Genomic DNA, 18,175 nt, shown 5'->3' with positions numbered 1-18,175 from the left:
AATTATTGAATGCTGTTGGATAGATGGGAACATCCACTTTAAAATAACATAAAAGTATAAAAGCGAAACATATTGCACGTTTTTTACAAATTTTATTACAAATATTGTGGCAAATACACTGCAGAAATTCTTAGAGATTTATAATATGTATAATGTTTGTGATGAAGAAAAATATAATACGTCCAGTCAAACTTGGTGATAACAATTATGAAGAAGTTCACAACTGTAATAAGCAAAAATTATTTATCCTAATTCTCTATTCGCATCATTAATGTAGGTACAATAATTTATTATTAAGGTATGATATACAAATATTTTATTCAAATGCACAACACTCCTATTTTTAGGAAAAAAACAATTCTAATATCAGTTAGCCTCATTTTGATAATTATAACCAAGTTTAACTGTGTATAATATAATATTAGTTAATAGTGAAGAATTTGACTTTTAATGATTACGTTTAATTAATATTACTAGACCCGAGATAATCAACAAAAAAACACTTTTATTCACTGAATGTGATATAAAAATAATATGCAAATAGGTAATTCATACATAATTTGTGAATAAATTATACTAACCCGTTGGTTGCGTCGCACTAATTATTACAGTGGAACCTCATTTAATGAGCACCTCCCCATAACGAGTGATTCGCATGACGAGCAAAACAAATTGTAAAATAATGACCCGCTTAGCGAGTGTCGGTTTGCATAATGAGTGCTGAGAATACCGGGAAGTCCCAGACTGGAAAACCAAAGCACAAGCACTTGCGCATAATCAGCTGATAGCACTCAGATACCAATAGCTGCAAACACGTAGGCGCGTGTTATTGACACATTGATATGCAATGGTTTCTCTTCAGAAGCTCGCAAGAACGTGATTCTTTAGGCAATTTCTGAGAACATTAATAAATGCCATCGAACAGGAATGATATCTCTCCAAAAACTCATTTCAGAAAACTAAAAACTTTTCAGAATCACAAGAAAGTGATTCTGAAAAATTTTTGAGAACATTAATAATTGAATGCAGAAAATAAGTTTAAAATGTTTTTTTTTCCAGAGCTTGCAGGAATGAGATTATTTAAAGGCATATTTTGTGAACATCGTTAATGGCATTCGGAACATAAGAATGATTTCTTTCCAGAGCATGCATGAATGTGATTTTTTTTTCAGCATGGAACGCATTTTCCTATTTTATATTGATTTAATGGGAAAAATTGATTTGTGTTGCGAGTAAGATTCTGGGATGAATTATGCTCGCACTATATATTAGTGATGAGTCGTTCGTGAGCGAGCTGCGCAATTGAGCTACCTCTTTTTGATGAGCTATATTCGTGCCACTCCCGGTAAGCCGTACCATGGCTCAATTGAATGGTTACCCTTTTTTATTAGAAGATATCTTAGAAAAAATAGCGCCATTAAAATTATCCAAGTATTAATTGTTATTACATACTCAGAGACGTGAACGACATCTGACAGTCCGACATCTGGACTTGTACATATGTACCTACACCTTGTAACTTCCTAACATCTTATTTACCTCATGTTACAAGGTGGCGTACCGGTAACAAGAGTCGTACGGTCATTATTACGCTGGGAGCCTTATCCTGGGAGCAGTACCGGAGGAGCCGTATTGGGTGAGCACACAACTGAGCCGTCGTTTAATTGAGTCAACGACGTTGGTACATGGCTCCCGCTCTTAATAAAATGAGTCATGACCCATCGCTACTATATATAATGCGGTGAAAGAATTGTGGTAGTCTCATGGAATGGCTAACTAAGCATTTAGTTTGCAAGTGTTGGTCAATTTGTAGTTAATGTAAGTTTTCCAATAAAAGACCTAAATGAAATCATTTATTTAGACGTTTATAATACTATTTTTACTTTTTGAGGCTTTTTATCATAAAGATCAATGTACATACAAAGCCCAATGGGTGTTTAAATAAATAAATAAATTAAAATAAATATTTCCAAAAAAATTGGCTACTGCAGAGGGGTTAGGTTTCTTCACTTTGTCAAAATTGTGGTGTAATTTTTAAAGCTGCGAAAATAAATAATAAAAGGAGATGAAAGGAATTCCCGAAAAGTTCCAATTTCAATAAATTCAAATTCAAGCTTACAAACTAATCTGTGCAGTTTGGGGTGTCACTGCTGTAGATAAACCCTTTCATAAGGTTTTGTAGGAACCGAAAATGCAATACTTTTTATGCCTGAAACTTATTATATGGGAACCTTGCTCGTATGTGGGTTTCACTGTAATTTAATTAGACTGAAATTTGGTTTTGATATTGTGTTACATAGACAGACAAACCGACACAATAAATTATTGTAGAATACCAATATACAATAATTGAAACAGTGATTAATTAACAAGTTGATTGGATAAATAACAAACAACCATTTATTAAAAAAAAATCATTTTTCACAGGTTTTTTTTTAAACAAATTAATTTTATTCATGTTTATGTTCATATTATTCATGTTCATTTAAAGTTAATATATACACCAATTTTATATAATATAACCTACACTTACTTAAAAATAATAAACAAGATAAATTGAAGTCAAGGTTTCAGATATTCATGGCCAATTAGAAGAAATTAACTTAAATAACTGTAAAACTTTTATATGCATTGACAATTTGAGCAAAAGAGTTATTGCTTGATGAATTAAAATTTTATTAGATTATTAAAAATTAATTTAATGTTTTTATTAGGTCTTTTATAATTTAATAATTTTATATAGAAAGATTTTTCTTATTATGCATTGATTAGTTCAAATCGAAGACCACGGATACAAAGATTTAAAAACAATTTTTTTAACTCAATAAAATAAACGATTTTTTGTACCCACAAAATCTGTACTAGCAATGCTACAGACTGCAAAAGTATGTTCAACTGTACAGGGCCAGCCCTATGCGGGCGCAATTGGAGCAGTCCGCTCCGAGCACCGAATTGCCAAGGCGCTGATAATACCAAACACCTAACAGTCCTAACGCATCGCCCTTGAGTTTATTTTTCATAAAAACGGTGCTACACAAAAATTCTAATCCCAATATTATTGATAGTGATCACCTAACTAGACGCCAAAATTTTGCTCGCGCCGGGCGCCGTTTGGCTCAGGGCTGGCCCGGCCCAGGATCTGTACAACATTACACTTTAACACATCTTCTCGGTCCGATTATCTTTGATCTGTATGATGTTTTGTTGTCAAATGATGAAATGGGCAACCTCGTCACATATATATATTCATATACACGGGTAATACAGATGGTATTTAAAATGGGTAATACAGATAAGTATGGCAGAAAGCAACAGCATTATTTACAGCAAAGATCAAACTGATCTTTCTACTTCAAAAATTCTTACTTTACACATCAACAAATCAATTAATTATCATCTAAATAAACAAAAGTATTACGTATCTGAAAGGACAATAAAACTGACCTACTAAGTTAAGACAGAGTAATTTATCAGAGGTGTCATTCGCCAGAATCAAAGTTAATTTTTTTAACTTTTACATTTTTATGGCTGACGAGGTAAATTTACAGTTTACATTAGCTTTTGAAAAGTTACTTATAAATGCATTTACATATTGTTCAAACTATTGGTAATTAATGCTCATGTGAGTTGTTCGGAAGTTTAACTTATGTAAGTGCTCACAGCGACCGATACACTTTTGTGCCGAACAACTAGTTAAAACCACTATTAACAACTTGTTGCCGCCATTCTCAAAAGTTGCCGCTTAAATTTACAGTTGAACAGATCAATTTATAAAAAGTCGACTACTAGATGCATACTAGAATTATCACAAATCTGGTTGTTTTCCAGCTTTACACAGGCATAGGACAATGTTATGATAAATAATCATAAAATCGTCTTTTAAGTGTGTAGTGGGTTAAAAAAACATTTAAAAGGGCTGAAGAAAATTACGAATGCCACAAAATGATTTTTGTGTATTGGGAAACCGTTTTTTTCTAGTCGATCTCAAATTTTAGTTCAAAATAACAAATTAATTAATAGTTTTTATAGGAAAAACTATGAAAACCCACCATTTAATTTTTAGCATCGATGTGTCTAGGTGCCATTGCCTTCCCGCAAGCGTCTCAACTTTTCATAATTTGATTGAATAATCTGTGAGAAGGTTGTAAGTTTGCGCAGACACGAATAAACCTTATGATTGCTTAATATAAATTACTGTAACTAACTTATAATGTTGTTCACATTGATAATTTTGACATAAGTTACTGACATAAGTTACTTACATAAGTCACTTACAAGAAAAACTTACGAGTGTAGCGGCCGCCTAGGATTACAAAAAGTATCAATTTTATTCTAAATCATAAGTGTGTAAAAACTAATATTTTGTGTTTGTTCAAAACAAGTATTTTTGTGTTCATTTTAACTTACTAATGGTTAATTTTTATACAGTGGCTGTTAATTGAAAAGTGAATGTTCTTTTAACTAAATCGAGCAATATAATCACCACAGAATAAAAGACAATACAGTGAGATTAAAATCATTAACCTCTTGGCCGCGTTAACTAGCTCAGGTTTTCAATTATCCCAAACAAAAAATTATCGGCAACCAAAGTTGCCGTTTCAATACATATATGATGGGTATCAATGCTGAATTCTTGACGTATCAACTATCGTTACGATAACGTGTAAAACGTTAATAATAGAAATACATTATGTTCACAAAAATAATAAAAGCAGCAACGTAACTGTTTAGCAAACAAACTGACAGATTTTGAAAATATCAATACATTAATAGTCCATTTGATAAATGTATGTCATAACACGGACGACATTGGAAATTATTTGTTTTATAACTGAGTACATCTGCGTAACTACTGTGTTTTCACTTAGTGGGGTAGAATACATTTTAGTGATGAGGTAATCAGTGAATGGCTTCAGTCAGAATCGCTCTCTTCGGTGGTTGAGGATTCAGACTCTGAACTATCCGGATGCTGCTTGGTTATCTCGATACAGTGGTCCAGGTCTGTCAGTCGCTTTAGAGAGCGTCCTGTTTGAAAAAAAACATCTCAATTAAGTACCTCTTGTATATATCAAAAGCATCAAATCTATGACTTGTCAGGTGTGACTTCAAAGCGAATTTATTATCTCTTTAGACAAGTCAGTAGTAAGTACAGTGCTGGATTTTGTATGGCAGAATCAAGGCGTTCTTTATTCTTAAATTTAACAAGTGGACTGTTTTTCAAGCACATGTGCGCTCCGACTTTTATGACTATGTTTGGCCCTCGTGCACATGTACAAGCTCTAATACTGTCCATAATAGATAGGGGAAATATCTTATGATATAAACATGAAAAATATATTTATAATAAGATACATTACCTGGTGAACTGAAAACAATTGCAAAAACATATAAAGCATTTATCGACATTTGATCTAAGCTCATTAAGGTTTTTTTCGCACAGTTCTGCAAATTCTCACCCGACAGTTGTGGGTTTTGAGATAATGGGGAAAGCAATATTCGAATGCTCGCCATAAAACAAATATTATTTATATGTGCCTGTGTTTTACATATTATGTCAACAGGTGTCTAAATATTAGTTACTAATAAAAATACTTTGATAAATAGATTTGTGGATTAGATGTTGAGTTATGGGCTTTATTATATGAGATATCTGAATAATGAATCAGAGGTTGTCTGGACAAAAAAATTCTAGTTTCAATAATTTCAAATTGTTTCAGTAATCAGCCAGACATTTTTGTGTTTACATAATATGAATTTCATTTCGAAATAATAATCAAAACAAAGGAACGTTTTATACAAATTGTGCTAAATTAACAAGAATCATCTGAACAGTTTCATCGTAACTGTTTTTTTATAGCAAATTTTTATAACTCCAGTCAACACTAACTAACTAAACAACTATCACGGCTTTTCCTCACAAGGGTAAGAAGAGAGGATAGACCACCAAACAACTCGATCTCAGCACACACTCTTTGCTTCATTCACATTCATACATCGTCTCAAGCATACCCTTCTGTTATTCTCTTGACATGGCCCGACTAAAATATTTGTTTCACTTGATATATGATATATTATGTTACACTTGTTGGATATAGTAATAGCCTATCAATAATAATAATAATAATGATTGCATTATTTGCATAGTGCCGTTTTCGTGAGAAAATCACCTTAAGGGCGCTCAACAACTTAATTTATGCATTTAATTTATTCCTATCACTTAGGACGGGTTGTTTCGGAGAATCTGAACAATTCATCAAATTTCAACGTTCATTTTCAAGTTCTGTGAAAGACTTTTTCAAGTTCTGTTTTTATTTCAGTTTTGTAAAGCAACTAGCCTACAATGATATAAAAACAGAACTTGAATAAGTCTTTCACAGAACCCGAAAATGAATGTTGAAATTTGATGAATTGTTCAGATTCTCCGAAACAACCCGTCCTTAGACTTATAACTTTTTACTTTTGGCTTATAACTAAACTGAAATTCTCTACAAGTTTATCCGCATTATAATTGATTTGCTTGCGTTTATGAGTAACCTGAGCATTGTACCAGATAAGGAGTACACTTGTACATTTAACTGCATACTCAACTCAATTTTCGATTTTTCAGAGATATCTGACTAATCTACTGGACATAATATTTTTCACTGGAGTTCCAAGGAAGGATTGTTTCACAGAATTTTAACAATTCATCAAATTTAATATTCAAGTTGCATAAAAGTTCTATACAAGTTCTGTTATGTACTGTGAAACAATCTGCCAATGATGAAATAATAACAGAACTTGAATAGAATCTTCAAAGAATTTGAAAACTATTCTTATGCATGGCTCCTTGATATCTTATAGTGTCAACTTACGTCTGTATTATTTTATTAAAAATTATTATTTCTTATTTACAAGTATCATTGAATCGCTGAGAGCTCTGAAGTGTTAATGCCAAGTTGCGATGCCTACTCAGCTATTCCAAGTACAATTAATTTTGTGGGTAACAATAACTCACCTCACCTCACCTCATACTTAGACTTATGAAAGGTCTTATACAAACCTAGTACATATAAAATAGCTCAACTATTGTTACACTGCTATATACAGTAGAACCCTGTTAATTTGAACCCCGATAATTCGAAAAAACGCGTAATTCGAAATTTTCGCCAAAAAAATATCCACAGAAAATTTTTTTCATACTAAATGGTTTTTTAATTCGAAATTCGTTAATTCGTAATTCGAAATTTATTTTTGTCCGCACACGAAAATTTTTCTGTGTTATTCGAAAAACTTCGATTTTTGCGAAAATAAATCAAAAAATTTCGTAAATCTGAATCTAAAAGACAGCCATAAAGGTAAAATGTCGAAAAGTATTTTTACGTGGTTATACATCGCCCTTATTAGTATTATTATTTCGTAAATTGGAATCGATTTACACTGGAATGTCTTATTTTTTCCAATTTATTCCGAATATCCGAGTTTGAAGGGCCGAGAAAATTCGTTTTAATCGGAAATATGCCGTAGTTTTATGAATTTACACCAAATATCTGAATTCAAAGGGTCGGCTGCGACGGAATTCGAACGTTAAATTTCAATTTACGCCGAAATAAAACATATTTTTACGAATATACTTTTTTTTTAATTTAAAAGGCCTGCCGCGACGAAAATCTGCCGAGAAAATTCGATTTACGCGGAAATATATCGTATTTTTACGAATTTTATATAAATATCTGAATTTAAAGAGTCGGCCGCGACGGAAATCGGCAGCGAAATTTCGATTTACGCGTAAATATATCGTATTTTTACGAATTTATTTGAAATATCTGAATTTCAAAGTTCCGGCGCGACGGAAATTGGCTCCGAAATTTCAATTTACGCGGAAAATATCGTATTTTTTACTAAATTTACTTCGAATATCTGAGTTAAAAGATCCGGCGCTACGGAAATTGGCTCCGAAATTTCAATTTACGCGGAAAATATCGTATTTTTTACTAAATTTACTTCGAATATCTGAGTTAAAAGATCCGGCGCTACTGAAATCGGCCGCAAAATTTCTATTCATGCGGAAATTTGACGTATTTTTACGAAATTTACTTCAAATATCTGAATTTAAAGGATCGGCCGCAAAATTTCGGTTTACGCATAAATATATCGTATTTTTCGAATATCCGAGTTTAAAGGACCGGCTGCAACGTTAATCGGCCGCGAAAATTTGATTTAAGCGGAAATGTGTGGTATTTTTATGAATTTGTTAGAATAACTGAACTTGAAGGGCCGCGACTCGCGACGAAAATCGGCTGCAAAAATTTGATTTAAACGGGAATAATTCGTATTAATACGAATTTACTCCAAAGATACCACCAGAATTTGAAGGGGCGGCCGAGGAACTCGATTTTCGCCTTTTTTTTTTTTTTTTTTCATAAAATTTCGAATTGCGTGGGAATTCGTTAATTCGAAATTTGTTTTTTGATGTCCGCTGGATTTCGAATTAACGAGGTTCTACTGTATTTCTTTTGAATTATGCATTGTCTTACTGCACTTATATTAATAACTGCATCATTTTCTATAGTGTTTTTGTTTACACATAATTGTTCTTTAATTTATTCGTGTTTACCACCATATATACAAGCCATTATATGAATATGAATATGAATAAATAAATAAATAAAATCAACTTTGAAATTTGATGAACTGTTCAAACTCCGTGAAAGATTATTTCAAGTTCTGTTACTATTTCAGTTCTGTCAAGCAACTAGCCTGTCATGATGTAGTAACAGAACTTGAATAGGACTTTCACAGAACCCGAAAATGAATGTTGAAATTTGATGAATTGTTCAAATTCTTCGAAACAACCCGTCCTTAGTGTTTCATGTTCAAAGTTGTTTCAAACTCTATCAAGTTAATGATCAACGCCATTTATAATTTTTAAATTCAAACCGATCAGCCAGTTTCGGCTTTTGATTAAATAACAACCTGATTTGATAAATCAAAGGCTGAAACAGATTGAGAATGACAATGAAACTGGGAGCAAAAAGTCAAAAATTCAAAATGGCCCTGATCTTTTACTTTATGGTGATCAAATGTTATGAGGTTTGAAACACCCCAAAGTTAACAAGAGTTGACTTAAATAAAGGTGCTGGTAAACGAGCAAGATAATTACCTATTGCCGAACAATTGTTTTGACTGTCAATATTGTTGTCTCGTCAAGATTGCCGAAATGTATGAAACAAATTCACAACACAAAAAAACAATCTCCTGCTTATAACTATGAGCTAACAACTTCACCAAATATTTATAAACTTGGAAGCAAAATCTCTAAATAATTTAATATTAATCGAATTCTTTGGTTGCAGGTAGGTGGCGAACAGAGATGCACATATGTAACAGAGTGAGAGGGAAATAGATTTGGCCCGACAATATTGTCGTAATATCGGTAGCCGGGTGAACTCACAGGCAAGACAGGCCAACATGTCGACAAGAATAGGCAATACACAACAATCCTGCCTGACAATACGGTAATCTTGATGACAACACCTTACCGGTGAGAAATCGTCATAATTTGCTTGTTTACCACAGCCTAAATGGAAAATGTTGGGAGGGTAAATACGTTTGCAAGGGAAGAAATTTAGGGAAATAATGAGGTTAGAAAAAGATTTTTTCCTGTGGCTTAAGTTAACGAAAACAAGTGTTTAGGTCTGTGTTTTTAAGCTTCACACGCTTTTAAGTTCAAGTTGCGATTTGATATGTTTCTGGCATTTTATACCTCAGCGGCGGGGTTTAGAGTAAAAAAATAAAATTACACTGACCTGTTAGAGTAGTCAGTAGTCTACTGTCCTGGCTAAAGGAAGATGAAACGGGTGCAAGCTGCAGAGCTATCTGTCTCGCTCTATCTCCTCCACACTCTGAAAAACAATAAAAAATAAACCAACAATCTTCCAAGTCACCTCTTTTCATTCCATTTTCAAATAGGTGAGGTTTTTTTTATTTTAATCAAAACAAAAATCCACAAAAATATTTTATTATTTTTCTACAAAAATGGCAAGATTAAAATTATTGATGTTCAATTTGAGGACAAAAATTTTCTAGTTATCATAATACATCATTCAGCTTTTAATGATATATGTATTAGGGATCAATATCCAATTCGGTCAAATTTGCAGTTAATTAATTTTTGCATTATGTTGACAATTTATTTATTATCTTAGCTTAAAAGTGGGTAAATATTTGAAAATGGAATCATGTAAGTATGATGAAATTTAAAATGACTGTGTACATAATTCTCTGCAAGTAAGTGATGATAATGAAGGCAACAATGATTTAGTTACATATAAAGTAAAGATTAATTATGTAGATATAATTTAATCTGACAACAACCAAGTGTAATTTAGTAACAATGATAACAAACCTCTAATAGTGTCTTGAGTAGAATCTTCTTTGAATGCTGCATGCTCTGTTCTGTATAACCCACTCACTAGGTCCCACACAAACAGGCACTGAAATGTAATGCATAACAATATTCAGAAATACATAAAAACAACAGCATGACAATCAATGGCGTGCAGTCCGTAACGGCTGAAATCGAACCATAAGAATAAATTTATAAAAAATAAACAAATTTCTGATGAAAAAAGGGACTGAAAAAACAAAAATTCACAAGCATGAAACTTCGAACCATTGTACGTGTTTTTTTCATCCTTCAAGTAGAAGGTATAATATTTAAAATGTATTTATTTTTTAAACGAAGAGGACTCAGAAAAGTAAATCATAATATATTTTGCATTATAATGTATGTATGTTACATAATTACCTCGGCTGAGTATTGTCGCCTGTGCACCATGCACAGAGAGTTGCTATCTTTACAAGAATGGCACAGGGAAGGTTTGCCGTCATCATCATCAGTGTCCACTTCCGTAGCCCATAACCACATGGCACATACCTGCGTAATAAACAAAATAATATTATACATTAATATATAAATAATGTAGATTTACAAAATATACAAACCAAAAACAACTTTTTATAGACACATAATATTCACTTTAAATTCAGGTTGATGAATAATCATGATCATCCGTTTAACATCATATTACTAAGCAGAAAGAAACAAATCACCAAATGAATAAATTTTTATTCATGGTCATTTTAAAATTTATATTCTTTCCCAAAAAAATCATGTTATGAATAATATGCATACATTACAATAAAATCCACAAAGTGACTTATACATTTTATACTTAAATATAAACCAAAACTTCGATAGCTTTGTCAATATTGTTGCTAAAAGATTCAAAAAATTAAAATTTAATATGGCAAATTTAACAACAGAAATTCACAGTACAATTGAGCCCTTATACGGAAAAACAGAATTATGTGAAAAAGTGAGTTCTGAGATATGGGCTGTTAAACATTTCATTTGACTAGTTAGCATAAACACATTGAGAGTCAAATAAATTTATATGTTATGAGGTATTTCAATAAATGGACAACACGTTTTATATATTTTATTCAATTCGTTCATGAGTTTTGAGTACAATACACGTAAAAGAAAAAAGAACGCCATTTTTCCATATGTAGCAAAGTGCTACTAGAATAATATGAGCCATTCGCAACCTAGAACGCTCGAGACTTCCGGTATAGGCAGAGCATAGCATAGTCTGGAAACTTACCCACCAGTCTAGCTGCAACTTCTAGAATTCTTCGGGCGGGTTTACAAAGCGCCGCACCTATATAAAGCGCGCCGCACCACGCCACAGTTCAATTTTGTCCAGCGAATCAGTTCAGTCTAGTACTCAACAACTCGTGCGCCCCCCGTCGAGATCCACTCGCGTCTCTGACCTTTCGTCCAGCCTCCACCCCCATGGCGTCGAGAACCGAAGATCAGACCAGCGATCAACATCATCAAGTCTCCGCCCGCAATGCAACGAGCACACATCAACATCCCGCCGTGATGTGACCTACATGCATCCCATCGTGAAGCAAACCAAAATACAACATCATCAGAAGCCTTCGCCTTTGCATGCACATCCCGCCGTGATGTGACCTATCCCATCCCATCGTGATACATACAAACAACTATACTGTCCACATAATAAAGACACAGTGATTCCTCATAACATCCTTCATTTGTCTCTACCAACCGTTATCCACAAATAATGTATCAATGTTTTTTCATTTTACTAACAAAAATTTCTAAGAAAAAATTGATAATTAAAGATTCCAGACATGAAAATAACACAATGCGAAAATAAAACTTTATACCAATAATAATGATGAATGTGCCAAGTGCCAATAGCACAAACTTGTCAATTAAGTATTAGTTGACTTGTATTGAGAGCATGCTACTGGCCCTCACCCTGTAAAGATGGTTGATATTTTAAAACGTTTTAAAATTTTCTCTTTTCGCACGAGGACTAAATTATTGGTGTCCGATTGAAATGAATTATTAGAATTTGTTTGATGCGACTGCACGCAATTTGACACCGATTGAACTAAGGATGGAAATTTTAATTAAATAAAGGAGAAACGGTAGTCACGGTAGCTATGTCCTTTTATCCAAAGAAATTAACACTTCAGAGAACTATTTATTTTTTGTACGGTTAAAGGTACATAGCAAGAACTCAAAAAAAAAAAAAAGATCCTCGACTTCTTTTGTCTTTGATCACTCCCTACAGTCTGAGGGTTAAACTTTGATTAATGAAATTTTATGACTATCACCTTAAAACACACCTAGATAATGACATGCAAATCAAACGAGGACATTAACCATTGTTGAAAAAAAATTATTCAATACTGATAGGATACTAAATGCTCAAAAAGAGAAGGTCGTTCAGTTTATATCCATTAATCGAATTACAGAAGACATTACAATGTTCACCTAAGGACAAGTTGTGAATTAAGTCATGTAAACCTTATGACACAAAAAAATACATGTACAGAAAAGAATGCAAGCGTAATGGTTAGGATTAAGAAAGGGAAGCTTAGATGGTTTGGGCATGTAGTGGATGAACGAAGAAAGATATGTAAGGAGAACATGACGCGAATGTGAATGGTAGAAGAAGTTGAGGACGCCCGAGGCAGACATGGCACGATCGAGTCAGAAGTCAAAAAAGAATATGTATGAGAATATATTTGAATGTAAATGAAGCAACGAGTGTGTGCCGAGACAGAGTTGTGTGGCGGTCTATCATCTCTGCCTACCCCTGCGATGAAACAGCGTGATGGTTAGTTAGGTAGTTGAAGTAATTAGACTCACTCCACAGATGCAGCCGCTAGACTGGCAAACGTTGATGACGTGGCATCCCCAGTCGAAGCAGTAGATGAACTTCTTGCTGTGCAGCCGACAGAGGCGTAAGCAGACCTCGTTGCAGAGCAGCTCGATGTCCAGCGAGCGCTGCGAGGCTTGCAGCACAGGGGCGGCGGTGCGCAGTCGCTCCCACGCTCCCAACGACACAGGCTGCAGAGGAGCGTAGCCCGCCCCGTGGGCCACCAGGGGCAGGGCCACATGATAGCCCGATATGCAGTCATCTGAAATTAAAGAATATTAGCAAACTTGTTTAAAGAAAAGTACAAAATATTTAATATGTGGTGTTCTTACCTTCTGAATCAGTTATAATGGAGGTGATGTCATCATCACTCTCCACAAAACGCCTTGTGAAGTGTTTACTGCATTTAGAATTTTCAGAATGAACCAGATAAGGATCTTGGGGATGAACGGTGCAATCCGATAAAGTCTTTGATGAATTATCGTGAAGGGCTATGGTTCTCAACGAGCCGTCCTCTTGCATGGCGGTTACTCGATATTCTACATCAGAGGTGTCTCTGAGATGGCTAGTGCCGAGGAAAGAGTCACACTTGACTTCTGATGGAGAAACTGGGGCCGGAGGAGTTATTTGGTTGTGCACTCTTAAGACCACTCCTTCAGCCGGAGGTGACTTTGCTCTTCTAGAAGGGCCTCTGTTAGATGAGCCTATGTAATACTTTCTATTGCTGCGGAGTACTCTAAAAGGAACAATATTTTCACTGTTGTCTTCTGAGAATTCATACTTTTTATCAGCGAGACGTCTCTTACGAAATAAGCTTAATTTTTCACATTTGGGCTCTGCTTCTTCAACAAACTCGTAGGTTTTATCGGCGATTCGGTGCATATCGTTGAATCTAGCAAGACTTTCTGTAGGACGGCGACGTGGAGAGCGCAACGGTGGACTGATGAGGGTGCGAGGAGATGGAACGGAATCCCAGCCATCATCTATTCCCACATACACCTCACTGCAACTCGGAGAGGGCTGGCCTCTGAGGGCTTGGATACAAACTTCGTGACTCAACATATCGGGCACTTGGACGGGTCTCAGATTAACACATGGCTCCATCTCTATGTCGGAGAAATCAGCCAAGATACTTTGGACCACTGTGTCAGCTGCAGTACTTATAGGACTAAATGGGGGAATATATTTAGCTGCGGGAGAAACATTAGCCTGCACACACTGTTCTTGAACAGGTTTCTCCTCCTGGTTTACCTCGTCCATCAATTGGTCAGGTATTATGAGATCTATTTCCAATATGTGAATGAAATCTGTGTAGATTATGATTTGATTGTGGTAAGCCAGCTGCACAACAGGTTCACAAATCGCAGATTCAGCGGCGCAGTAAAATTTTGTATGAATGGCAAAATTATGATCAATACATCTTTTGCCGCCGCAATCTAATTCTGAAAAAAAAATTCACAAAACGTTAAATCAAATCACTTATATCATTATTGATTAATAGAACCAAATTGTATGTATCAGAGATAATTTTAATAAAATGTGTACCTTCTGAAGAACTAGAAAGGGCAGCACACTTTCGGCATCCTAGCCGTGGGACACCTATCACACTGAGATAAGAATTTTCAGTTGATATTTCCCTGCAAAACCAAATTGAATGTGAAAAATACAGAACATATTCAGAACTTTCTTTCATGCACACTTAATCAACTGCTTTTCTAATAATATCCTAGTTAAAAACAGAATTGAATACCGTTACATAAGATAAGCAGATAACTTATATATGATTGATAACAGACAGAAATATATACATACTGTGAATTGTAAGTTAATTCTATAAACAACTTACGCAATGCCATAAACAACCAAAAGAGCGGGGTTGTGCTTCCACTGGCCCATGGAAACAGCAACCCGATTGTCCACACAGTCATCATCAAACAGAGGCACCGAGTGAACTAGCTTGGCCGTCTGTCCAGGAACCCATGACAGGAAATGTAGCCTAGAAATCATAACAGATATTATACCGTGCTGTCTACAGATCTTAAACTAGTATTGCACTGTACTATGTAATAAGTGTTTTGTTTAACCCTTCAAGCCTCGGTTTAACATTACTAGCTACAAACATTGTATTCCATTAGAGCCTGTGAGCGACATATCTGACCGGGGCGTCGAAGTCATAAAAGTATTTTTATCTTTTTTTTCTACAATGCGGAGATAGGTATGTGATTTGTTCATCGTTAGAAAGAGAAATAATTATTCTTCTCAGTTTATCTCAAATATTTATATTATATATATATATTTATATTTATTGAAAATAACACATGATTTGAATGAAATTTTTTTACATAGTATTCAACAAAGCTCAACTGTAAAATAATTATCTGAAATTAAAGTCAACTTTTCTAATACGACTCCATAAATTGAAGTCAAAGTTGGTTTACGTTTTTTGTTACATTACAATTTTTTTTAAATTTTGGTTCATATCCTACAAAAAAATTCCGCAACTCCAGTGCGATAAGTGTAAAGATGTATTACCCGTTCTACAGGTTTCAATATTGTCTCCTTTTAATAAAATATTCTTCCACACAAATGACAAGAATTTGAAGATGGGGAAGACTTGGTTCACATTATTAAATACATATACATTCAGTTGGGACCCTTACAAAGAGATTGATGTAAAATTATCAGACAGCAATGCCTTCTGCGCTATTCAAGTAGGACCAGCGTAAAGGTAGAACTACCCTTCCTCCCAGAAATGTGTTAAATTTAGTTTATTTCAAATACCGGAAAGATAATTATATCTAGTTTCTAAAATGGTATTTGTTTTTACGACAACTTCAAAAATAATTTTAAAAAAGAAGCATATTTAAAATATCACGGAAGCATTCTGAAATTTATGAGAAATTTCATTTGTTGGGACTAGTAGGTAAACATGTTGAAAGGCCTGAAGTTGTATTTAAAAACAAATTATGAGTATAATAGAAAACAATATATAGTAGAACATGAAACAAATTGTGGAGTGACAACAAACCAGGGGAGTGGGTGGCCCAGGTAGTTTAAGTAACATTGTACAAATAACGAGGTGATCCAGTGACCCTGAGGAAACCTGTTAAATATAACCATTTTGAAAACGCTACTTAGTCTTCCTCTTTGTGTGGTTAGAGAGATAATAGTAGCCACAGTTAAAGATTTTACAGCCACTAGTTAAAAGAATGCATGGAATAACTTACTTAAAATTATGTGAAAACTGAGAAAACTAATGTGTCTTTAAGCTAAGCTCTGGTGGATCTGTATACCATAGGAGGCGGAGGAAATGCACTACCGCTCCAACTACACGAATGGGAAAAGAATTTAGTTAAACAGAAAAGACAAATAGACTTACCTAAAACTGTACCCTTCCCTGAAATCTCTTCCGGAGGTGCTGCTAATATGGTAGGTGAAACTAAGAAGGAACTGTCCGCACTGGGAGAAGCCCATGAACACATGACTATTTAGGAAGTTTGGTGGTACCATGTCCATGAGGCAAAACCTTAGACGGGGTGGAATTTTTTCAAATACCCGTTTCTGAGCATTTCCAGCCTTTCCAGAAAATGAACCAAGAGTCTGAAAATTTTTTAATTTAGTACATGATTATGAAATAAATGCGACATTACTAATTTAAAATCAGTTAACCCTATAAAGATACTCATTTCTACAGTTCTCTTATGGAAAATATTTGTAAAATTGGGTACTTGTTTTTGCAATTCTTAAGGTTAAGATTTATATCAAAGGCACCACAGACCAGCTGCTTGATCGCACTTATTAAAGAGAGTCTATGTTATAGTATTCAGTCATAGACACAAATAGTGTGAGATTGGAAGCAGTTGTCCATGAGGTTGAATAATAATTCTTTATATTTAGATAAGCTATAAAGCTATAAATTTTTCACAATTGCCAGACCCGAACCTAACACTGCACGCATGTTGAAGAAATAATGGTTGTAGGACAGTGATAAATATTTATTCAAAAAACAACAAGCGCATTGGATATTTATTTTCAGTGAATAGTCATTGCTGTGATGACAAAGATAAACCAAACCCTCTCAATTGTTTTGGTAATTATCCTAGTGAAACAGAAGGCATGGGGTGCAACTTTATTTAACAAAAATTCTGTGGTGCAAAATAATTGTACCATTAGCGTACTGAAAGAGTCAATTATTTTCTGTAATTTCATTTACTTGTGTTATGAATGATTTTAAAGAATAACTGAAATAGCTTTCACAGAGGTGAAAAGGAAATACTGAGAATAATAATAAATCGCCAAAGGGCGAGAGGCATACGTAATTTAATATAAAACCTTTTTAAAGAAAATCAATGTACACGAAATCAAATTTGGCAGATCATACTTGATTTTCGTGCAAATTGGTTAATTTATCTGAAATGAAAACAGTTGAGATACGGGTCTATCATTAAATTTGCCAAACAACAACATATCTGCAATAGTTGGAAAACATACCTCGCGATTTATAATCTTCAATGCAACACTTTGATTATTCACATGTTTTGGAGTTTGGTTTACATAAGGCATAATTCTTCGGTTAGTTTTGTTCATTCTAAAACTGTTTCTTATTATTGTATCACGTTCTTCATCAGACGAGGTCTCCATGTTTGTTTCAAATTTTCATTTGACAACTTAAAAGTGCTGCCATAACAGAAAAAATGATATATCCTAGACCTAGAGCGAAGCAAATATCTTGAAAAAAGTTCACGTTTGACGTTGTAAAGAGGAGGGCTGGGCATAACTTGCCGTCAATATTATTTGTAAAATCAAAAAGATTCGCTTTTCAGCAAGATTTTTCAGAAAAGATTAAAAATACTAAAATGAAATTAAAATGGTTCGTCATATATCACTTTGCATTCTAAAAGTTTATCTATCATATAAGATGGCTGCCAAAC

The 18,175-nt window shown here is 34.1% G+C and overlaps 1 protein-coding gene across 1 annotated transcript; it reads right to left on the bottom strand.

Annotated features, from left to right (window-relative positions):
* Positions 1–1,284: 1,284 nt before the first annotated feature.
* Positions 1,285–17,913, bottom strand: LOC149426779 (uncharacterized). The gene is made up of 10 exons (XM_089633218.1): positions 17,736–17,913; positions 16,624–16,844; positions 15,091–15,240; positions 14,790–14,881; positions 13,577–14,686; positions 13,235–13,506; positions 10,790–10,918; positions 10,388–10,475; positions 9,789–9,884; positions 1,285–5,025 (listed from the first exon to the last, which is right to left on the bottom strand). Exons 1-10 carry the CDS (start codon positions 17,883–17,885, stop codon positions 4,913–4,915), a joined length of 2,421 nt encoding a protein of 806 aa, XP_089489344.1. The 5' UTR covers positions 17,886–17,913; the 3' UTR covers positions 1,285–4,912.
* Positions 17,914–18,175: the final 262 nt, after the last annotated feature.

The sequence above is a fragment of the Hesperophylax consimilis genome, chromosome 1, assembly GCF_061612785.1.
Source record: "Hesperophylax consimilis isolate HC1 chromosome 1, BYU_Hcon_1.0, whole genome shotgun sequence".
Taxonomy (NCBI): domain Eukaryota; kingdom Metazoa; phylum Arthropoda; class Insecta; order Trichoptera; family Limnephilidae; genus Hesperophylax; species Hesperophylax consimilis.
Note: the sequence above shows the minus strand (reverse complement) of the source record. Positions and strands in the feature narration are given on the sequence as shown.

Bases quoted from the DNA above. Each gene is read 5' to 3' on its own strand.
- LOC149426779 (XM_089633218.1), bottom strand. From the start codon at position 17,885: ATGGAGACCTCGTCTGATGAAGAACGTGATACAATAATAAGAAACAGT. The intron at 16,845-17,735 runs GTATGTTTTCCA...AAAAATTTTCAG, and splicing joins TGAAGATTATAAATCGCGAG to ACTCTTGGTTCATTTTCTGG. The intron at 15,241-16,623 runs GTAAGTCTATTT...TATGATTTCTAG, and splicing joins AGGGAAGGGTACAGTTTTAG to GCTACATTTCCTGTCATGGG.